We start from the raw sequence: 24,106 nt of genomic DNA, 5'->3' as shown, positions 1-24,106 counted from the left end.
TCTGTCTCTCTTCCTGTTACCCTACAGCAACAGCACACACCACACTAGAGAAACACTAGTTTCAGTATAGGAGACTTAACTAAAACCAAACACGAAGCAAACTTTAATTTACAAGTGACGTTAGGTGTGAACATACTCAAAGGAGCTCATGTGCTTTTAAGGTGGGAAGAGCTGGGCGTGGTGGCTCACGCCTTTAATTCCAGGGGCAGGAGGACCTGTGAGTTGGGGATGAGCCTGCACTATATAGAAAGTTACAGGTGAGCCATGGTTACAGCAAGACACTGTATTAAAAAACAAAGACAAAGAAGGAAGAGGATGGGGAAGAGGAAAAGACAGAGGACGGAAGGAAGCGGGAAGGCACAGGTATCCGTTAGTGACCGAGATATAGATGTGCTTTTGGGTGACACATGCTCTTGAGCAGATAGAGTTTTTGCTTCTAACTGATTTTAGAGTTTGAGGCCCTAAATCCACCGACATCATAGAACTGAATTTTTTGTTTCAACTGGTACTGATTAATCACCATCAACCACATCACAGCTTAAAACTGTGACTGAAAACATTCCTCCTCACTCCATCACTTTTTATGCTACTTTCCAGTGTTGGCAACAATAGTTAAAAATCTAAAATCCCATGGCCATGCCTCAAGTGCCTACTTGGGGCAATAAGCTGAGAAAAGTGAGTTGTCTCCTGAGCTGATGGTGGCACCCTTTCCCTGTCGTTCACCAGTGTCTGCAGATTGGATCCCAGGACTGCAGCGCACGTGTGTCAGGATGAGGCTGGCATGTGGCATGGCAGTGACATACTTTTAGCATCTTTTCCCAACCAGCGCAATTCCTCACGACAACGCTGCTATGCACCCACATTCACTCAACTGAACGTGTCCTTCCTTTCACCTTCTGCTTAAGTTTGTTCTCGAGATCTGCCTGTTACACAGCAGTAGGACACAAGCCGCGACTTGCCTCTTTAGGTGCGCCATGAGGTACCGGAGGGTCTCGCAATGGGCGGGCGGCAGCAGCCTCAGGGCTTCGTGCAGGGTCTCCAGCTGCTCCTCAGGGTCCATGATCTCTACAACAGCAAGGAGAGATGCTCTAGCAGAAAACCGACATGGCTGCTCATGGATGCTCTCCTGTGGGCTTTTGTGAAGCTAGGAAATGATTTCTCACAGCCAAAAGCCAGCCGTCCAAGGCCATCTCAGGTTCAGCGTGGGAACACGATTTAATGGGCTACTTTATTTCTGTGTCTGGATTTGTTACAGTTGCATCCAAAATACCTAGTGTGTCTTAGGGTGTGGCAACTGAGGAAAATGGACACACTAGGTATTTTGGATGCAACTGTAACAAATCCAGACACAGAAATAAAGCCTTATACTCTCTAATGAATTAATCTGAGAACATTACAGGCATACTTATTGTTCAGAATAATTGGAAATCCCCTTGCAGTATACAAGACAAGAGAGTCCCCTTGAGAGTCCTTGGCAAAGTCCTACAGATAATTTTTTTTTTTTTAAATGAAAATGTTTTTCTTTGCAGTGTTTTGGGCAGAACCCATGCCCCATAAATGCTGGACAAGCACTCTACCACCGAGCAATACGCCAGCCCTTTATCTTTCTAAACCAAGAAATGCACCATCTAACATTTGCTTGTTATATTTATTATACTCTGTGTTATATAACAAAACAAAGTTTCTCTACATAGAAAAAGCATCTCCATTTCTTAGAATACGTTCGGAAGACCACACTGTAGGCCATTTTAAGTATGCTGTGCCATGGCGGGGTCCTGGGATAAGGGGGACTGTCCAAAGAAGTCGACTTTGAAGGGAAGCTCTCCACCTGGACCTCTGAGAGCTGCACTGAGGGCTCAGCGCCAGTCGGTTACTGTAGAACTCTGCTCGGTCTACCTGTCACACCTTAACACAAACAGCTGTAGCTGTGGGAGTCTGTGCTCTCACCCTGGTTACAAGGAGGGCCTCAAATGCTGGGCCAACCACAACAGGAACTCACACTGTTGAGGCCTAATCAAGATGGTGGCCTTGAAGTGCTGGGAAGGCTCCATCTGCTGTGCTTCCAATGTTTAAGACAGAAGACTGAAACGCTGGACTCTCTCACTGACAAACCTCCCATCTCAATGACAACGCATATTGCCAGGTACAGGCCAGTGTGGAATAAGGCTGAGCTTCCAGCATGGAGGGACTGATGAGTCTTGGACTATCATCAGTGACTGAAGCTTTTTAGTTCAAAAGAACCACTGACTACTTTACAGCTTTTCTCCAAAGCTTCCTTAATTCCTGGTTCATTTCTTTATAATAAAGAATGTGTTCTTTGCCTTTTGCCATATTGAAAATGCATAACCTCCAAACCGTGGGGACTTTAAAGGGCTATCAGAACACAGTATTTTTCTCAGACACTGAAATGCAGTAACTGAATTTCTACAAGGAAGAGAAGGAAGTTACATTTATTATGGAAAGCTGCCTTTCAGCAGAGGGCTAATTAACTGGAAACTGCAGATTTTGGAAATTAAAGGCAAAGTTTTTCTTTTTAACTTCTACTACAATTAATCTTGGCCAGGAGAAGCTTGAGACTGTGAGAAGTTGTGGACAGCGTGGATGTGCTAGCTCAGGCGAGCTTAGCTCCTCCTGCGGGGGCTGACAGCAAACACCAAGGCCAACATCAGGGCACAAGGATGAGGAAGGCACTGTGAGGCAGCCCAAAGAATGCAAGTGCTGCATTTGAAATGGTAGCCAGGAAAAACCTCAATGTGAGGAAAAGGTCTTGAGTAAAGCCTCAGAGGAGGGAAGGAATGGGATGAGGAAGGAAGATGGTCCCAGTTGAGCTATGTGAAGCTCCCAAGCGGAGCATATCTGTAAGACTGAGGGAAAGTGGAGGAGATATGGCTGCTGACAATGAAGAAGTGAAGTCAGAGAGGAGAATGTCTTTCTCATGCCAGCTGTGGCAACTCCAAAGACTTATGGAGGGAAGTGAGAAGGTGATGAAGGTAATGAACCTGATGTGCAGGAGGTGGAGGTCTGGGGACGGCTCCACCTCAGAGTTCAGCTGTCGGGTGGATGTGCTGCCCTGGATGAGCCTGCTGTTGCAGAGAGAGGCACCGTACTTCCTCTGGTTCTAGCTGCACATGCTAGGACTCGCCAGATACCTACATCACCTTGAGCAGCACCACCTTTCTCTCCCATGCATAACTTGTTAGTCACAGAACAAATAGAATGTGTTCAGAGATTAGCATCGGGAGCCAGCAAATGTGGGGAGTCTGGCATTGGCGGAGAGGAGGCTAGCACCACTGTCACGGGAGGGCATTGGGGGCACTCCGGCTTTTCTGTACATAGCAGGCTTTGTGACCATCCCACCGGTCCATCACCTGGACTGGCTGTCTTCAGAAGCAGTGAGCTGCAGCTGCTGGAAGTTTCAAGACAGTGATTTAAGCTGGACTTGGTGGTGGCGAATGCCTTTAATCCCAGCACGCAGGAGTCAGGGGCAGGTGGATCTCTCTGTGTTCGAGGCCAGCTTGGTCTATAGAGTTAGTCCAGCACAGCCAAAGCCACACAGTGAGACTGTCACAGGAAACCAAGAAACAAACAGAGAACAAACACAACCCAATCCAAAGATTCAAAGGAAAAGTCTCGTTATTCGACCCCTTCAACTATATAATACCTGAGTCTGTGCCTCTCTGTGTAAAATTCTAAGTTTACAGTCAACAGATATGTACATCTAGCCTAATGCTCACAGAGGAAACTAATCCAGGCACTGTGGAAAATAACATCTGAGGCGCACGATGTCTTGAAAGGATGCCAGTCCAGTGAAAAAACTAAGTCATGGCTACCACCTGCCCCATGATGGGATTGAGGCCCAACAGTGGGAATTGAATGGAAGGCAAAGGAATGCATGGCTGAGGGCTGAAAAGGACCAGGAAAGATGACTTTGGAAAGTGTGGACACTGTGGGGCTAGTACCCTAGGCCTAGATCAAGATATAATTAAAGTATGCCTGGAGTGTGTATTGGAAATTCTCTATAGAGAATTGTGAGAGTAAAACTTCTTAAACTACAGGAATGCCCAAGCTGGAGAGCTGGGGAAAATCCAGTGAAACTTCCCTAAACTACAGGAATGCCCAAGCTGCACAGCTGAGGAAAACCCAGAAGGTTCTTCTTGCTGGGCAGGAATAGCCATGGCTTATCTGAGGCTACACTCCTATGGAGTAGTATGGCTTTCTAGGGTCTGCTGGGAAGAAAGTGCTCAGTCATCCCACTGTGGTTGTATGAAGGCTATGCCGCCTGCAGGGATGGGTGCTCTGTCTCACTACACCAGCATCCAGCACGACAGAAGTCCTGTCCTCAATGCCTCATGCCAGCTGTCATGATGGGGCTTCAAGACGAGCTGTTAACAGCACAGTTCCGCTGGCTTTGCAGAAACACGCTGTGGTGTAAACTACAATTTCCGTTGTCAAAGCATGGTAAGCAATGCCAGAGATTTCTGGTGTGGGGGGATGCTAAGAGATATTTTTAAAAATTTCACTGCATTAGGAAGTCCCATCTAACCCCGCCCATCACTTAAATGGGGTCTCCCTCTATCCTTCTCCTTTGTACATCTTCTCCTGGTTCCAGCAGAAGCTAGGCAGGGTGCAGAGGGAGACAGCAAGGGCCTTGATGAGAAAGGGACAGGCAGGTTGGGCAGGACCACCTCTAGCAATGTGACCATGGCCAATTTAGAACCCAACTCACACAGGCGCCTCACGTATAACTATGTAATTGTCAAGTCTTTGATCTTCCTCTTTGCTTTTTGAGGGATGTCTGTATCCACACACCTAAAGCCAAAAGCTGACTATACTGGGAAAGGACACTATGATCCACTGCCATCAGCATCAAACAGGAGCCACACATATTTACATGAGGCACAGGGAGGGTGCCAGCAGTTTTGGTGTCCCACAAATCACTTAATAGGAGGAGGCACTTATTTCTCTCTTGATCTGAGAGATAAAGGGGTTTGCTGATTTTAGATAAAAGGTTTCTGAAATAAACTCCACATCATTGGCAAGAAAAACAGAGAAAGATTTTCCTCAGCTATAAAGGTGGGATGAAGAAGGTAGGTGAGGAGTGTGGGGCCAAAGGCCTCAGACTCTAGCAAGAGGCTTGGGTATTGCCAGGTAGGGTGTATGGTTCAGAACCAGGCTGTGTGTGAGTCCCTGCTCTGTCTTGTCGTGACTCCTATGCACAGAGCTAAATTTCATTCCAAATCCAAGGAACACAGCAACAGGAACACCCACCTATCAGGCTCCTGTCAGTGCTGTTCCAGGGCTCTGCAAGCTAGGTGAGAAACCCTCCACAGGGGCTGTACTTTCTAGGCTAGTGCCAATCAGCTGACGGCTGCCTACAGATGGCCTGGATAGTCTTCATGATCGGCACTGTATCACCTTCGGATGGGAGTAATTAAATCCCATGGAATAGGGGACGAGGAAGGTACCCATGTCTTCCAAGGCCCCTCCCCCCCCACCGCCCCACTTCTCTCTCTGGTTTGTTTTTCAAGACAGGGTTTCTCTGTGTAGTCCTGGCTGTCCTGCAAGTCACTCTGTAAATCAGGTTGACCTCGAACTCAGAGATCCTCCTGCCTCTGCCTCTGCCTCCAGAGTGCTGGGATTAAAGGCGTGCACCTGCCTGGCTCATGTTTCCTAACTTTAATCATTAGGCTTTCTCATGCTGTATAGAGAGCTTTCTCACTGACCCAGGAGAAAGTGGAGCTCCAAGAAACTAACCATCAAATGCTCAGAAGGGGAAACTAAAATTCAGAACAAAGAAAAGTGAAAGTCAAAAAGCAAAGCAGAGTTACTAAGGAAATGATATTATTATTTAAAGATGGAGATGACATATGTTTAAAGACAGAAGCAAAATGACAGGAATAGACTAGCTTTTCTTTAAAAAAAAAGTGATGCCAACACCTAGAATCTGCTAAGATTTCCCTTCTTTAAAGGGCGAGATGTGGATTACAGGTCTGAGTTCTGAAACAGAAATAAAATCCTGCAAATGAGCTGTTTTCTTCTCAACTACAATTAAAAAACAAAACAAAAAAACAAACAAAAAACAAACCCTAAACCTTTCTCTGGCTGAGGGGTAGTGAGTTCGGCTTCCCAATTCTGAAAACAAAGCAAAGCAAAGCAAACTCCTCAAAGGCATGAACCTCATTCTAGAAGCATACCTGATGCACCAGCGCACCAGAAGCTCTGGGCACCAAGGTAAGTACCAAAACCAAGACTATAAGGCTGATTTCTCTCACTAAAGGCTGGTCCATGTCCAAGCAGCCTGGTGCAGGGGATTGGTTATTTTGGAAAAGCAGCACAGTCAAAAGCTTCTGAAGGAACTGACAGATAATCTGGGTTCCAGGGTGAATGCACTTGGTGGACACATGGCCATGGAGAGAGCTGCAGGGGAGAGACAGCTTGTCGGGTGTGGACTTGTTGGCACTTACTGGCAGACTCTATGAACTTGGGGTAGGCATCGTATGTGATGAGAGGAATAGGCAGATCCCTGAAGTACAGTTTAAGTGCACCGGTGATGATGTTGATATCTTCATACATGTTCACAGAAATATCCGCCTTTTCACCATCTTTCAAAAGAAACAAAGGTAAACACTGTGTTCACAGCCCATATCATTTTAATATGATTTAGACACGATTACATGTTAAAGATAGGGAACAATTCAGTTTTTTTTTCAATCAATTAAAATGTATTTTATGTACAGTTTGGGACTGGACAAGTATATGCTTGACTGGCTACCTGAACCCCTTGCTGTTATGTTTTTATATGTGAGTTAAGTGGTTTTTATTTAAAAATAACGAACAAAACCTGTATTTTCTTTACTAGAAACCAACACTTCAGTTTCTAAGATCAAATTCAGCACGAAACCTGATATACACTGGTGACCCACTTCTATAATCCAGCAAGTCATTTTTTAGATTTTTCTCTTCATAAGCTACTTATTTTTCCTTGCTCAGCTCTCTGTGTGTGTATATGCACAGACTGGAGTAGAAATAGCTTTACATTTACTTCATAGTTACCCAAGAATCCCTAGGGGAATAATGCAGTGTAGCTTTCTTTCTGTTTTATAGAAGCACAAATTGCAAAAGAGAACACAGGCCCGCCCAGCCTGCCAGTCTGAGTTCACTCCCCAGGAGCCACACGGTGGAAGCTGAGACAGCTCCTTCCAGTGTCCTCTGACCTCCATGTGCGCCACCCAACAATAACTGTAAAGTAACAATGGTGAGATAGAGCTCCTTGTTTTAGTCACACTGGGCTTCACAGAAATAACCATCTGCATGTTGCCTAACCAGGTCCTATGAAGCAGATGAGGCATCGGGGAAAAAAGCAAAACAAAATACCTCACCAGCCCCAAGAAGATATGCCAAGATCTTAGGTGTTGAAGAAAGAAGAGAAGCACTATAGAGTAGAAGGCTGTTTAGAGGTGCTGGGCACCCACATTCTGAAGCAAGGCTGTGTCAGAGGGTCCAGTGCTGGCCTGAGTTTAGACTTGGTATAGAATCTGAACTTGTCTCTATCTACTCAAGATTTAATTAGTATCATTTCCTTGCTAGCTATTTGTGTCTGCATGCCCATGTGTGTGCACAGGTGAACAGACTTTAGCGAGGAAGAGGAATGAGTTAGTAAGCTATAGAAGACACCCACAAAAGACGCCGTGAATGCATCATGACAGCAGTTAGCCCAACACGGCTTTGTGACATAAGATTCTAACTGGAAAAGGCAAAAGGGCTCACTGTTGCTGAGTATCTGGGGGAAGAAGGGACAAAGAGGTAGAGTATTAGGATTTTTATGTTAGTGAAAGTATTCTGTATGTGATGTAGACAGAAGGTATCCCAGTGTAAACTCAGAGTTTTAGTTAATCATGTATCAATGCTGGGCTATCAACAATGACAATTACACTAATTTATGCTAGTTTACAAATATACTGATTCAAGATGCTGAACGAAGCAGAAAGGGGCATGCCTGGATCCCAGTGTACAGGAGGTAGGGCCGGAAGGTCAAGAGTTCTAGACCAGCCTGGGCTAACATACTAAAACCATCTTAAAAGCAAAATCAAGTTAGTAAGGGGGAACTTGGGGTAGATGCCAGAGGGATGGATTGCACAGGAAATCACGGTACTTTCAGCTCAAACTCTAAAAACTACTCCATAAAAGCCCATTAAAAAACCCAGACTCTTTGAAAATGCTGAGGACTGCAGCCTTCCTGAGCACATGGTGGACTGTGAGTCTGCTTCCAAGGGCTTCTTTCACCCAAGGTAAGACATACAGGACAGGACAAAGCAGCATTGAGTACTTTCTGGAAACAAAAGGCAATGTCCTCCGGGAAACATGAGAAAGAAAGCATGTAGGTGCCTTGTTCTAAGGATCTGAAAAAGGGGACCAACGGCAAAGTCCAAAGTCCAAGAAAAAAGTGAGGTTTTTTTTCCCCGTTTCCTTTTCTGCCACAGCCCTCCTGTTCTAGTACCTCCTGATACTTCTCTATGAAGAATCCAGAATCCAGGGCCTATAAAATCTCTGTTCCAGGGTATATAAATATTCCAGTTCCCAGGGCACACAGGCCAGCTACTTCACCAGGTGCAAGCCTGGAAAATAAAGCCACTGTCTGAAGAGGCAGGTGAACTTGGGACGGGGCACTTTCTAGCCTTCTGATAATTCAGTGGAGGCCGCTAGGAGGCCACCCTCGTTTTTTGCGAGGCTGTAGAGTGTTAGTGTCCACCGCTGCTGCTTTCACTCTTCTCGAAGCTGCAGTGCTTCGTATGAGGGTTTTGCTCCTCACCCTTGGACAGTTGCTTTGTTCGTCCTCAGGTTAGCACCCTTGTGTGTTATTTCCTCCTTGGGAAGCCTTTCCTAACTGCTACCACTTGCTCTACTAGACTGTGTAATGTTTTCCACTTACTAATGTTTCCCTTTATGGAGTCAGTAACCAATGAGCTTACTCTGAGTCCTACACACCAAGAACACAGCTCAATTACTAAATTACAGTGAAGAACTCGGCGTCTGGCATATAGCAGCGGCTAAATGTAGTTTTTCAGTGATTAAATCTGCAGAAAAGAGATTTTAAAAGTTAGGAGCATAAAAGACTAATACTCTGTGGTTCGCTATAGACATCATTATTAAGATAGTTCTTTTATTTTTTTTTTTTAATTTTATTTTTCTTTTTAGTTACATTTTGTTAACTCTGTGTCCCAGCTGTATCCTGCTCCCTCATTCCCTCCCCAACCCCACACTCCCTCCCTGGTCTCTTCCCTGCCCCTTTCCACGTCCACTGATAGGGGAGGTCCTCCTCCCCTTTCATTCGACCCTGTTTTATCAGGTATCTTCAGGGCTGGCTGCAAAGTCCTCCTCTGTGGCCTAACAGGACTGCTCCTCCCCTGAGGGGGGGGGAAGGGGAAGGTCAAAGAACCTGCCCTAGAGATCCTGTTAGAAATAGTCCTTGTTTCCCTAAGATAGTTCTTTTAAAACCTGCTTTGAAGTTCATATGCATCAAGTTTTAGTGAGAGAATTTTCATGATGTAGCCAGTCATCTACAGTAGACGATTCAATGTTTTTCATGTTCTTACTACCACAGTCTGATTTTAGAACTTTCTTATGTCCCCAAAGTCCCTGGCCCTTCAGTCAGTCTGTGGCGCCTGGCTATGTCACATGTATGGATCATGCAATATGGCCTCTTTCACCTCGCTTTGTTTAAGATCACATGTTGGTACTGCATTCCCTTTTTAAGTGCTGAATATTCCTGTTGTTTTAAAACATGCCCTCAAAAATTTCCATTTATTTTGTGTGTATGTATGTGTGTGGGCACAATGTATCACGGGATGTTTGTGGAAGCCAGAGGACAACTTGTCTCTCTCATTCATGTGGTTAGGACTCTCTAATTAGGGTTTCTATTGCTGTAACAAAACAGCATGACCAAAAGCAATTTGGGGAAAAGAGAGTTTATTTGGATTCCAGATTACAGCCTATCACTAGGGGAAGCCAAGACAGAAAGGAGCTCTGGGCAGGAGCCTGGAGGCAGGAACTGAAGCAGAGGCCGTGGAGGAGTGCTGCTTGCTGGCTTGCTCCACACAGCTTGCTCGGCCTGTGTTCTAATACACCCCAGGTCAGCAGCCCAAGTACAGCATTCCCCCTCCCTGGGTGGGACCTCCTTATGTTAGTTCATCAAGAAAAAGCACTACACACTTGCTATAGGCAATATCTCAGCTGAGGTTCGCTTTATAAGATCACTCTGGCTTGTGTAAGGTTGCCCAAAGCCAACCAGAACAGGCATGATAGCAAGTGCCTTTACCCACTAAAACATCTCTTTAAAACAAACAAGCCTGATTTACGTATTCAGTCATTATTTATCTGTTTGTTTATTTATTTTTTTATTTTTCAAGACAGGGCCTCTCTACACAGCCCTAGCTGTCCCGGGACCCGCTCTGTAGAGCATGTTGTCCCAGAATTGACAGATCTGCCTGCCTCTGCCTCCTGAGTGTTGGCATTAAAGACATAAGCTGCCATGCTTGGCCCTAAACCTGAATTTTAATAAGAATACATACACAACTGTCTTCCATTTGTCTTGCTTTAAATTGTTTTCTGTTAAAAATTGCACAGACAACCTGGAATGCGAGATCCAGACCCTGTGCTCTAGAGGCAGAACCACAACTTACCAGCATAGTCTATAACATCTTTGCTCTGATTCTTTCTTTCCTGTTCAGCTGCTAACCACATGCCCTGGGCTCTTGGGATGAGGCTCCACCTGTTACCTCTCAGAGTACCCACCATATACTATTTGAAGACAGAATGCAGCAAAGTTGTAATGGCACCTGCAGACCTTGGAGGAGTAGGTACTGCTCCACCTGGTGACCGTCTTCCTTTGAAGGAAGACCTCCCCAAACTTGCCATTCCCTTGTCTCTGAGACTAACGGGCCCATACCAGCATTCTGTGGGCCCTTCTTCTTCAAAGTCTATCCTCCCCCCTCTTCAACGTCATTATTTGAAAGCTAAGCTTCCTGGAACTGACCACCCTTGATTATGTCACTTTACTTACTTGGCTATCCATCTGATACCCTGTTTTGAACATTCAGAGATTTGGGCAGCATTTGTGTGCATCACTGGCTCTCCTGTTAAAACTCCACAGATTTCTTACAAATGATTGCTGGATGTGTCTGGAAGGTTCAGAGTGGTCCCCAAAAGGCCTGACCATATCGAGTGAAAGAAACCATCAAGAATCTGAAAATCTGTTAGCAGTGTTAATAAAAGAATGTGTGCCACGCTGATTTGCTTTCTGTGGTTTCTTTGCCAGTGCCCATATCAGGCCGGGAGTGGACATGCTCAGTTGCTGCCTGTCTCTTACCATTCCGTTGGCATGGGTTCTGGATGCTCCTTGATGTGTATTTGTATAAAGAAATCATTACTTTATCTTCTTTGCTTTCATGAAACACTTAGGTGGGCCTATTTTCCCCTTTGCAGGGAGATAATATTTATTTTTGTCTTTTGCCTTTGCGGTTTAGAAGATTGCCAACAGGCGAGTATGATAGGCCTAGAAATGTGTACGTTTTCAGGCTGGGGATGGGCCTTATTGGTACAGCTCTTGCCTAGCACATGAGGCCCTGAGTTCAATTCATGACACTCGACACTCCCCTCCCCCAACCCAACACACACACACACACACACACACACACACACACACACACACGCACGCACGCACATACTCGCACAAATACTCTGCAAAGCAAAAGAGGCATTTTAACGTCATTAACTTAGTGAGGTGGTAGTGGCGCACACCTTTAATCCCAGCTCTCAGGAGACAGAGCAGGCAGATTTCTGAGTTTGAGGCTGTCCTGAAGTTCCAGGACAACTAGGGCTGCCCAGAGAAACCCTGTCTTAGGAGGGAAAAAAAAATCACTGACTCTGTCTGTATTTAAGGGAATAGTTTTTCTTTGGTGCTAACTTATTCTAGTAGCCAAAGGAAATAGAAACTGATGTCCACGGAACAAATCAACCCCTCCCCAACTCCCACAGGGTTTCTCTGTGTAGCCCTGGCTGTCCTAGAATTCACTCTGCAGGCCAGATTGGCCTTGAACTCAGAAATCCATCTTCCTCTGCCTCCCCAGTGCTGGGGATAAAGGTGTGCACCACCACACCCAGCACAAATCAAAACTTAAATGTTATTTTAAGAGTTGCATTAAGCTGGGCATGGCAAGAGGATAGCATTCAAGGCTATAGGCAAGACCTTACGTCACCCCCTGCATGCTTCAAAACAGAACACCCCACCAGGCTTCCCACAGGGGACTTCAGCCACAGGTTCAGCTCCTCTGAGCTTTCTGGGACATGAGTCAGTCAGATAGGACCTGAGAACCGTAGCTCACAGGAGGATTAACTCAGGCTAGGACATGAGAGACAATTAGACTGTCCACCCTTTCTTCCGGTTTTGGGATATTTAATTGATCTCTGCTTTTGATCAACTTGGACCAGTCTTACATATTCAAAAGCTGGTGGTATACATAAGCTTTGTGCCTCGTTCCCAGCATGAAATCTAACCCTTTAAGGTAGATGATGCAAAGCAAGAAACTATATGTTGAATTTTGTTGTTTGCTTGCTTAGTTTTTGAGACAGGCTGGCCTCAAATTCACTAGGTACCAATCATGGCCTTGAACACTGGATCCTCCTGCTTCTACCTCTTAAGTGCTAGGATCACAGGGGTGTGCCACCATGCCTATTGAAATCTTTTGCAGAATACGATAATCAACAGTCATGTAGAAAATTAATCTAAGAGTAGCATAAGAAATCGTCACTTTCTGGCAGAGTAAAACCGTCTCAGTGAATGTCTGTGCTGGAAAACATACCTCTATCAAAAGCCATCTTGACATCTTCAATTAGGTCACTGAATCCTGACACTCGGTATAGTCCTTCAGAATTAAGACCTGAAAAGAAACCAGTAAAGCACGGGGACTCAGTCTCTGTTAACTCACACCTTTCCTTCACACTTTACCTCCTCTCTGTATGTCACTCTGGACAAATGTGTTAGAAAAAAATAATAAAACACACATGACTACCAGTCTGTCCCCACTCTTCTCCTAAAATGAGTCTGCTCTGCTGTTTTTATTCTAACCTACTGCTACCTGGATATTTATACTTTGCCCATCACGTTGCCTAATTAGATCGAGTAACATTAAACCTTAAGGGAAATCATTCATCACCCAATTCCATCATAGCGTCTCTTACATAACTGAGGACAGAGCGCCTGCATCAGCAGCCCTTCAGCCATTTTCCCAAGTGGGTAAGGGTAACTGGGATGCAGCTTTCTGCTCCTGGCGTTTTAATAGAGCAGTTCTGCCTCTCTCTCCTGGCATGAGTAGAACTTAGAACCTGAAAGGTGATCCATTTCTGCACAAAGATCTTTGCAGACTGCAGGTATCTTCTATCAGTGTATCCTAAATATTATTTTCCATAACTGGTTAAATGCTCCTTGAAATCAAGCTGCTTATTAACACACTGTGGACTTGGAGAGCGCATGTCTTCTGAGACTGTTTCCTCCCCATCACTGAAGACCACAGCATGTCAAAGACAAGGCACCCGAGGGCAGGGCAGCCTGCACCAGACTCGCCTCACCTCTGGATTCGATCTCCCTGATGCACATGTCTACCACCATTGGCCGCTTGGTGATGTGGGCTTTCACGAGCGTTGTCAGGTCACAGCTGTACACCTTCTTCACGTGCTTCAGGTCTGGCTTACAGTCATTCGGGACCATCTTGGAACACTGCTTGTGAACATTCAACCCACAGTCTGTGAAAACGATGAAGGAAAAAGTCATGATTACTTTCAGTCTGGCCATTCTGGAGTGCTTCTTTCAGCAGAAGATGGCTGGCGTGAGCTGCAGTGCCCCCGAGGAGAGGAGCAGCAGCCTCTCACCTCTGGGAAAAGTTTGATTAGAACTAGGCCAGCACCTTACGCTGTACCCTGGCTCACCCGGAACTCTCTATATTGACCAGATTGGCCTCCAGGCATCTGCCAGCCTCTGCCTCCTGAATGCTGGGACTAAAGACATGTGACCCCACATCCTGTGAGGCCAGAATTCTTGCTCCTGCTTCATTATTTAACTTCCTGAATGACCCCAGAAGTAGCAAAACCAAAATCAAGACAGATTCCCCACATGAAAACCATTAAGTTAAATAATTACACAGCATAGAATGTCACATCACCAATGCTAAGATCTGAGTGTTTTCTTCATAATTCTTATGATGTGTTGAGGGGGGTGGTCTTTTGGGGGGAGTGTTGGGTCCCTCTTCAGGAATGGGTCAGTGTTGCTATGAAGAGGCCTGTGGGAGAGGGTTCTTTCTCTTCTGCCTTCTCTTGACTTTCCATCGTCTGCCATGGAGAAAACAGCAAGGGGCCTCTACCAGAAGCTGGCACCTTGAACTTTCTACCTCAGAACTATGGTATCTAACTCCTGTTCTGTGTAAATTATCTAGTCAAAGGTTCTTTGTTATAGCGGCACAAAATAGACCTGTGAAACAGCTCAAGATAACTTACATCTACTGTAAGTTGTACTTACATTTCAGATCACTTGATATAACGTGGATGCCCAAAATAAGAGTATTCAAGATCCTCTTAAAATAAATGTTCCTCTTTATATCTTTTCACAAGCCCTTTTTACATGTAAGGAGTTTGTCCACGGCACACAGTGGAGCTGGGACTCCAGCCTATGGTGACTCTGGAGGTCTCCATGCCTCTATTGAAGCCACTCCTTTGGTTTTGCAGGGCTGTAACATCTCAGGCGCCAGAACCTAAGACCTTCATGGTTAATATTTGTGATGCCTTCGCAACAACATGAGTACAATGAAGTTTTATAATGGATGAAGAAAACAGAACTGTTCTGCTAAATTAAGACTCATGTGAGAAACTATACTGAGTAAATAATTCAACTAAAATAAATGTCATCTTTATGTTTTAAAAACATATCCTTTCTATATTTTTTTAAGTTAAAACTATTATCAGGATCTCTTACAAAAACTAGATTAAATGACATAGATGCAGTTCATGGCCAGGCCTTACTGCAGTCAACTTGAGAAATCCAGACTGTCCCAGCAGCTGCCTTGGCTCTTAGGCAGTTTCATTTTGCTGTCATCTGAAGCATGAGGGAGAGGGTGCTGGTCCTAGGAGCCACTGAGCTGAGGCATCAGGGACTGGCGACGTGGCTGATGGATAGTACCGTTAGGACTTCTGATCAAACCTACGCTGCAGACTAGTAATGTGTGTCACAGTGCAGACAAGAGCTGCAGACAACGGCAACTTGAAAGGATGCTCAGCTGTGGGGCCTGAGGAAGGAGCTGGATGTGGCCACAGAGCCAGCGTGCCCTGGAGCAAGCTATATCTTTGCACATATGAGCCTGAGTGAACATCCCAGAGAGGGCAACACCACTGAGTCATGTCCAAATACTGTCACTACTAAGGACCAGAGTCCTCGATCTATCACCTGCAAAGATGAGGTGGCACAGCTCTACCTCCTTAGGCGGCAAAGCTCTATCTAGTTAGCTGAGGCCTAGATGACTGCACAGCTAACACCAAAGCCTCTCCTGACATATTAACCCATGTGATGGCTAATTTGACCACAAGGCAAGCCAGTGGTCAATCACACACTAAAAAGTGCTCTTTCCTCCAAACACTCGAATGTTCTGGAAGGACTTGTCAAACTTGCTGCTTGTCCTAGAATCTATGGGCTATGTGACTGGAGTGAGGGATCACACTTTGTGTCTAGGTATCTAGTTATATAAAATAGTAAGAACTGTGCTTCGATTAGTTGTGCAAGACGTGGTGTTCCTGTGGGTAAAGAGTGCTGGGCAGTGATGTGTGCTGACCATGTCACAGGCCTTCACCAGCTGAAGGTCAGGGTCCTCAGATGGGTGTGGGTAACTGGGGCTGCAGACTCCATGCCTACACTGTGCCTTCAAGGAACTAATGCATAACTTCTCTCTGAATTCACCAAATCTGCTAAGTGTTCAATAATTTTGCCTTTTAGACATTTTGCCGTCTGAGATCTCAGCAGGAAATACTCTCCTCTCTGTCCTGCAGGTGCCTGGGGCCTGTTCTCTTCCGTCATGTTGAATGCTGTGTCCTGTCTCCTCTCCCCCTCCCCCCACGTCAGCAGGGCTCTCTCTACCACTATTCTCTCGCTCTTTCAGTTTACTTTAAATAAATATGTTAAATATGGTTTTTTTCCTCACATGCTTGAACTGTGTAAGTTCTTTGCTGTCTCTTCAGCCTCACTGATTCCTGTCACCGTCGCTCTGTTTGGCCCATCACCCAGGCGTCCTCTCAGGAATCAGTTTACAGTTGCCAAGACTTCAGTTCTTTTTGCTACAGTATTTCTTTTCTGACAGTTCCCATATTTTCAAGGCTGTTTGGTTGGAATCTTTTTATGATAGCTGTTCTTCTTGTCTGATGCCCACAACATCTCAAGTTTGAGTTTCGGCTTCCCTAGTTCCTGGATGGATAAGCAATTCTGGGCTGAATCTCAGCTCCTGTGAATGCTGTGAGGACAGTCTCCATTGCAATCTTCCATTTCGGCAGTTTCCACTTTCCACTTACACTGCTAAGCCTGGCTCGCTTTTGAAAATAAAATTAAAATGTCACCTAGCTTATGAAACATGCACACACAGACTGTGCGTGCACGCATGGGCCACATGCCTGCAGTTGGAGGCCAGAGAAGGTACTGCATCCCACGGATCTGGAGTTCCAGGCCGTTATGAGCCACCCATGTGGGTGCTGGGATCTGAACTCCTCTCCTCTGAGACACAAGAAGTCAGTAACAGCAGAGCCACCCTCCGTCCCAGCTTTCCTTCTCCAGGTCTCAAAGTTTTCTCTTGGTTAATGCAAATATCTTGTCGTAAATTAATTTTGTGGGTGTGTTGTGGTAGATGTTTTAATTATTGACAAAATAAAGTGAAATAAATGCCTAAAGTCAGCCGGAAAATAAGTGTATTAAATGCCTGAAATGCGGCCATTAGTAATAGTGTGGCCGTGCCTTGCACTTCAAGTGTGTAACACAGACCACAGGTGGACTTGTAAGGAGCAGCTTGGAACACGCCATCATTGCACAGATGAAGAAAGTGGGCCCCAGTGAGCTGGAAGAGCAGACTGCACTGCAGAGTGACCAGCCTGTGCTGCCCACCTACCCGCTCCTTCCTCGTGCCCACAACACACCACACACTCTGTGTACTGTTTTCAGCACTGAAAAGGAATTGTCCGTTTTTAATCTTTTGTTCAATATTGTGCACTGAACAATACAAAATAATAATTTAATACAGTGTAATGACAACGTGTATTATACCAGCATATACCCTTGAGTTTAAAAAATGTTGCTGTATTTTGCCTGTACTGGTCTTGAAATTATCTGTGCTTGATCCTGTAGGACTTTTAAAAAGCAGTGACAAAACCTAGACATTGCACTCTTGTTTGTTCATATTCTTCCCCATGTCCAACTCGAAATGGAAACTCAAACGTAAACCTGATGCATAGACATACCAAACACGTTCATTGCACTAGCAAACAGTCTTACCTTAATTTATCCTTTGAAAGCTTGGGGTCATCTCCTACTTTACATAGCCAGCTACTAAATGTATTTGTGATTCAGTTAAAACTGCATTAAGCAATGATTGAACTCAGATTTAGAAAGTTAAAGAAAAGGAAATGCTTACTAAATAAATATCCTTTCTCCTATGGGATTAATTTCAGAGCCCAAATTTTGACAGGTTTGGATGAACTCCTTTAGAAGACCACAGGGCAAAGGCAATAGTGTTAAAATATAGCATTGAAGGCTGGAGAGCTGGCTCAGTGGTTAAGAACACTGGCTGTTCTTCCAGAGGACTGAGTCCCACAGCCCACAGGGTGACTTACAACCATCTGTAACTCTAGTCCCAGAGGATCTGGACCCCTCTTTTGGTCTCCTCGGTACCAGGCATGCAAAATGATGCAAAAATATACATGGAGGCAAAACCACACACATAGAAAAAATACACCCTCGTTTTGTTCTGCTGAGTTCCCAGTGCAGTGCAGCAGCCCCAAGCATGCTCTTCAAACTGTCCACTCACAGTGTCAGTGTGCGGCCAGCACGCCGCATCTCAGACCGCCACTGAGACTTTAGTTTGCTTATTTCTTTATTTATTTAGTACACAGTTCTGTTCCTCCGAAAGATGTACTAGGAATGGGTGAGACGTCCATAGATACTTTTTTCTATCTCTTGGTTTTCCAGGTTAATTTTCTGTTACTATTAAACGACATTCCACCCTCTAATTTCTCATAATAAGAAATATACAACAAAGATGGAAAAAAAGCATTAAAGAATCCACATTATACTTTACTCTGCATTTTCCTTGATAAAACACTTGTTACTTAGGACCACCGGCCTCAGGCCATCTGGTTTTCCGTGCTCCAATTTCTCTCTGCACATATATGCTGCACTGCTAGAAAGCAGAGACCCATGTTTGGAAGTAAATAACCAACACCATTCATTTATATTCTAACCGCAGACCAAGGGGTAACAGAACTGTGGGAATGTACCTTTTGAAAGTTCATTATTCATTTTTATGAGATTTCATATGTAAAGTAACTATGAAGTTTTTCTTCTTTCTGTGGCCGTAAAGACTGAACCAAGGAGGGCTTCATGGCGGCTGGGCAAGTGCCTAGCACTGAACTACATCTCAGCCAGTAAGCGTTACTGTTAAACGTCTGTCTTTGGTGTTTCTCACCAGGAAAGGCTTTCATTATTTTAAACCCTGTACATGAGTGTCTGTATGTGGGTGTGTACATGTTCTTGCAGGTGCTTGCAGAGGCGAGAGGCATTTGATGCCCCTGGAGCTGGAGTGAGAGGCAGCTGTGAGCCCCTGTCGTGAGTGCTGGGAGCTGAACTTGGGTCCTCTGCAAGAGCAGTACATGCTCTTAACTGCTGAGTCATCTCTTCCCCCCATTAAAAGCGAACATCTCACATTCTAATAGGCATCACAAGTCATTATTCTTGTTAAGAAAGTTAAAAGAAATGGCTTACACCTTGAAATATTTGTGAAATTATTACTTTCAACCAAAAGATGTCATATGAAACTTTTAAAAGGTATTCTTCAAATTCTCACTGACATATACAGAAATTCACCACTATAAGGTATTAGCCAATTGAGCCACTAATAAAAATAGAAGTTATTTTTTTCTTTAACTAAAAGTTTAATACCTGCATGTCTGAAGTAACTTCTATTATAGGAGAAAAACTGCTGTCTCCTATTTGATGGCAGCAATGACAATAATGGTGCTGAAAATATTAAAGGATCTTCCTAGGTTAAGCTCAGTTAAAATGTCTGCTTTAAAATAAATATCATCCTGCATTATCTCTTAGAGTATTCTGGCGAGGATAAAATAAACACAATTTAGAAATTCTGGTAGAATAATTTCCTTCTTGGGTAACATTTCCTGGGAGAGGGATGGCTGATAAAATTGGGGAAATTAATTGACTGAATAAACAGCCTTTGAGTGTATGTATGTATGAGTCATTTATTGGTGGGCATCTTTTTTGTTGTTTGGTTTTTTGGCTATTGTTTTTTGTTTGTTTGTTTGTTTTGTTTTTGCAGTTTTTTTTGTTTGTTGAGACAGTTTCTTTGTGTAGCCTGGCTGTCTTCAAACTCATGGAAATCCACCTGCCTCTGTCTCCCGAGTGCTAGGATTAAAGGCACGCGCCACCATCACTACTGGCATACTTTTGCTACATAATCCCAATTGGTTTTGAACTCATCATCCTTCTGACTTTATCTCAAGTGCTGTACAGACACATTCCATCACACCTGCATAGTTCCTGGTGTCCCCAAGAGTTCCCAGGAATGAGGAGGTAGACGGCACCTGGCACTTGCCTGGCACAGCGAGTTTGTGCTCTCCGTTCTTTGGATTCAGTTTAGACAAAGTTGGAGCTCAAGGGCTAGAGCTACAGCCCTCACTGTCAATACAAATGTAGTTATTTAAACAGAACCAGTGTGAGTAAAGACAGGGTCTCATGTGTAGCTCAGGCTGTCCTGGAACTCGCTATGCAGACCAGGTTAGTTTTAAGCTCAGGAGGGATCTGCCTCCTGAGTGCTGGGAGGCTACATTTACCAAAAGAAAGGAAGTAAGATTATCTTTTGTTTTGTTTTGTTTTCTAAAGATCATTATGGCAGGTTTGTGGGGATTTTTTGTTTTGTTTTGTTGTTTTGTTTTGTGAGAGGGTCTCATGCAGTCTAGGCCTGACTTGAACTCACTATGTAGCCGAGAATGATCCCAAACTTCTAATTTTGCTTCCACCCCCCGAGTGCTAGAATTACAACCCTGCACACTATACCATTTTTTTTTAAATATGTGCTGCAGAATGAACCACGTGAGGTAAACACTCTGCTGAGTCACATTCCCCAGTCCCCCACCCCTTAAAAACAAGGGTTCCCATGTGCTTACATCACCTAACATTTTAAAGGGCAGAATGAGAAACCTCCAGGCTTTCCTTTCAGTTTCTGCCCTTTACTCCTTTAAGAGGTGAGGGCTATAGAGGAGGGTGCTGAAGGGTAGGGGTAAGTCATTTTATTTCTTCTGTTTGTTACTTTACCGCTAAAACAGCAGTCCCAGACATTTCTCCGATATATGATTTGGGACTGCAGCATAGTCATAGCGCAGACACGGTGGCTCCGTTTTCATGCTGGTGGCTGACAGGATTCTCATGTACATGAAGGTAAATTGTACATGACATTACTTCATAGAAAACCTTATGCTAGTGACTCTGTGTCAGCTGGTCATGGATGTCTCACAAAAGGCAGAGGAGGCTGAGGGAGACCTGCTCCTCAGCAGGTGGCCCCACTGTGGAGGGGGTGCGCCATCCTTTGCACCACCATGCACATCAGTGTTCTTAATTTGTGGCTCACGACCTCTCTGAAGTCAAACAATCTTTGCAAAGGGGTCAAATAACAGATATCCTGCATATCAGATATTTACAATTCGATCCACAACAGTAACAAAATTACAGTTGCGATGTAGCAACAAAAATAACTTTATGGTTAGGGGTCACCACACCATAAAGAACTATATTAAAGGGTTGCAGAGTTGGGGAGGCTGAGACCTGGTGTAGATGGTCTTCGTATCACACTTGACCAATGCTTTCCAGCCCGCCCTGGTGCCCTTAGTTCAGAGACATGACCACAGCCTTCCAAGGAGGCGCCCTGTGGACTCTGAGACCTGGTCCAGAGCAGAGACACTTCCAAAGAGATCCCTTTGCACACTGCGTTCCCCTGAGCCATTCATGTCCTTCTCCCTCTGTCAGGGAGCTCCTGATGGGACTGGCCTGCGACACCTGTCTGGAAACTGATGTTCAGGAAGGGAAGACTTGGGTTGTTCACAGGCAATACATACTAAGCTCTGCTACTCCAAGCAGCACACACAGAAATGCCTGCATATCATGCACAACAAAAGTACTCAATCTGAAAATAAGGTAAGCACTATGAGGTTATTTTCAGTGGTAAGTCTGACAGTTACCATTTTGAAATAATTTACTCTTAGTATACTTCAGAAAAAAGACTGGGCCTTATGTATCCCAGGCTGTGCTTGCACTCACTCACCAGCTCAGTATAATCTTGAATACCTTAACCTCCTGTTGTCATCTCCACAGTGCTAGGGTTTATGACACCATGTGTGTGACACCATGCCTAGTTTTTTGAGGTCCTAACATTTGAACTCAAGGCTTTGAGCATGACGGAGTCATACTCCTGGCCCTGTTAGCATATACTTGAGTAAGAGCTTTATGCTGAAAGACATGAAAGATGTTTTAGTTTAAAATTAAATAGCAGAACTTTAATGATCAAATATAACATATTTAATGTTTACATATTTAAAATTTAAATAATAAAATTTTCAGCCACACTAACATGTAGTCTGGGCAGTATTGAGAATAGTGGTTCTATACAAATAAATTTCACATGATGTGAATAATTATTTCATTTCACAAAGTATAACAAATCCCGGTAGTGTGCACGTGGATACATACATGCTGATAGATCAAAGGAAATCGCATTTATTCAGAGCTATTAGTATTCTAATTTGGGGAAACAGAAATTTAAATTGTTTTAAAAATGTGCTTTCAGCCAGGTGCAGTGGCACACACCTATAATCCCAGCACTCGGGGTAGCAGAGGCTGGCAGATTTCTGTGAATTTGAGGCCAGTCTGGTCTACAAAGTGAGTCCAAAACAGCTACACAGAGAAACCCTGTGCTAAAAAACCAAAACCTGCTTTCATATGTTAAGACTTTTTTTTTCCTGTTTTGTTTTTTGAGACGAGGTTTCTCTGTGTAGCCTTGGCTGTCCTTGAACTCGTTCTGTAGAGCAGGCTGGCCTCAAACTCTGAGATCCACCTACCTCTGACTCCTGAGTTCTGGGATTAAAGGTATGAGCCACCATGTCCAGGTTAAGAATTTCTTTTTTGTTATTGCTGGTTTTTAATAATTTATTTATTTTTAATTTTCTGTGCATTTGTGTTTTGCATATGTGTGAGGATGTTAGATCCCCTGAAACCGGAGTTACAGACTGTGGTGAGCTGCCATGTGGGTGCTGGGAATTGAATCCAGGTTCTCTGGAAGAGCAGCCAGGGCTCTTAATCACTGAGCTATTTCTCAAGCTTCAATAATTTTATATTTTTTTAAAATTTAAATGTAGATTTATTTATTTTATGTATATGAATGTTTAGTCTACATATCTGTGTATGCACACGTATGCCAGGTGTACACAGAGTTCAGGAGAAGGAATTGGATTCTTTTGGAGCTGGAGGTTCATATGGTTGTGAGCCACTATGTGGGTGCTGGGAACTGAATCTAGGTGCTCTTAACCTCTGAGCCATCTCTTTAGCCCACCACACTGAGTATTTCCTAATGGGTAAAAGTTTCTGATTGTAAGCATAAGATACCATCATCACTTTTCACAAAAAGGATTTGTTGGGGCTGGAGAGATGGCTCAGTGGTTAAGAGCACTGTCTGCTCTTCCAAAGGACCTGGGTTCAATTCCCAGCACCCACATGGCAGCTCACAACTGTCTATGCCCCCAACTCCAAGGGATCTGACACCTTCACACTAATGCACATAAAATTAAATAAATTAGTAAAAAATACTTTAAAAAAAGGATTTGTTACATTCAATATTTTTATGTGTCACAAAGAAAATATTAACAACTAAGTGCTTTTTCAGAATTTGGTAATCATCTCTGGGGATAAATTTGCAGACTTTTTACAGCTTTCACTTTGATTTTAAAAAACTTAGTAATGACAATTCTACTTTAAAATTCAGTTTCCAAGGCAACGACCATACATTCTGGCATACTGCTTAAAACACACACACACACACACACACACACACACCGTTCTACATTGACTAGATGTAGTCAAAGCAAGACCAAGGCCAGGCGTTGAATAAAACCATCCTGCTTTGTCTCTTTTGAGCTTCTGAACCAGGCTGGCCTCCTCCTTTTCAGGGGACTTAAAAATATCCCTGCTGCTCTGCCCACTAAGTATGTGAAGACGACGGGCAACAGCAGCCCAGTCCCCAGAGTGGCTGCTGGCACAGTGGGGAGGAGAAAGGGCTCTTACCTGCACATTTCACTCCCTGAGCAATGAGGCCCCACATGAAGTTGGCACAGTATTCACACCAGTGTGGTCCTCGGAACGTATGGACCTGAAAGAGAATGGGGCAAGGTGGAGAAAGGGAGACACCCATGAGGAGCTTGTTACCAGTCAAAGCAGCGCTACACAAGCCGTGCTGAGCTGAAGACGCAGCACGGCTGCATTTAGAAAAACTGAGCAGAACTGACAAGTGACAGTTCTTTCGGAGCTTCATTTCTTCTTTTAGAAGTGATGACACATCAAGCCGATAGACTGCAATTTCCTTTTGGAAACAATTTCTACCGTGGAATTTTCCAATGAGTCTCCTCAGGCGCAAGTAGCCTCACATGTGCTGGGCAAAGACTGGCATGTCAGAGCGTGATGGCTTGGAGGGTTAGAAGCAGGGTTAGCAATGTCTTGAATCTGTAAGAATTTTGTCAGATGATCCAGCCTCCTGTG

At 44.3% G+C, this 24,106-nt stretch overlaps 1 protein-coding gene across 3 annotated transcripts in view; it reads right to left on the bottom strand.

Moving 5' to 3' along the window:
* Chn1 (chimerin 1) overlaps positions 1-24,106 on the bottom strand; it is a 152,037-nt gene that overhangs the window by 1,251 nt on the left and 126,680 nt on the right. For all 3 annotated transcript variants that reach the window (XM_060390437.1, XM_060390438.1, XM_060390440.1), the window contains 5 exons: positions 23,636-23,720; positions 13,624-13,797; positions 12,858-12,935; positions 6,465-6,602; positions 960-1,065 (listed from right to left, as the gene is read on the bottom strand). In XM_060390437.1, the coding sequence (XP_060246420.1) occupies positions 960-1,065; positions 6,465-6,602; positions 12,858-12,935; positions 13,624-13,797; positions 23,636-23,720 (581 nt within the window). The remainder of the gene's footprint in view (positions 1-959; positions 1,066-6,464; positions 6,603-12,857; positions 12,936-13,623; positions 13,798-23,635; positions 23,721-24,106) is intronic.

Source organism: Meriones unguiculatus, chromosome 8, assembly GCF_030254825.1.
Source record: "Meriones unguiculatus strain TT.TT164.6M chromosome 8, Bangor_MerUng_6.1, whole genome shotgun sequence".
NCBI lineage: Eukaryota > Metazoa > Chordata > Mammalia > Rodentia > Muridae > Meriones > Meriones unguiculatus.
This window is presented reverse-complemented; position numbering and strand designations above follow the sequence as displayed.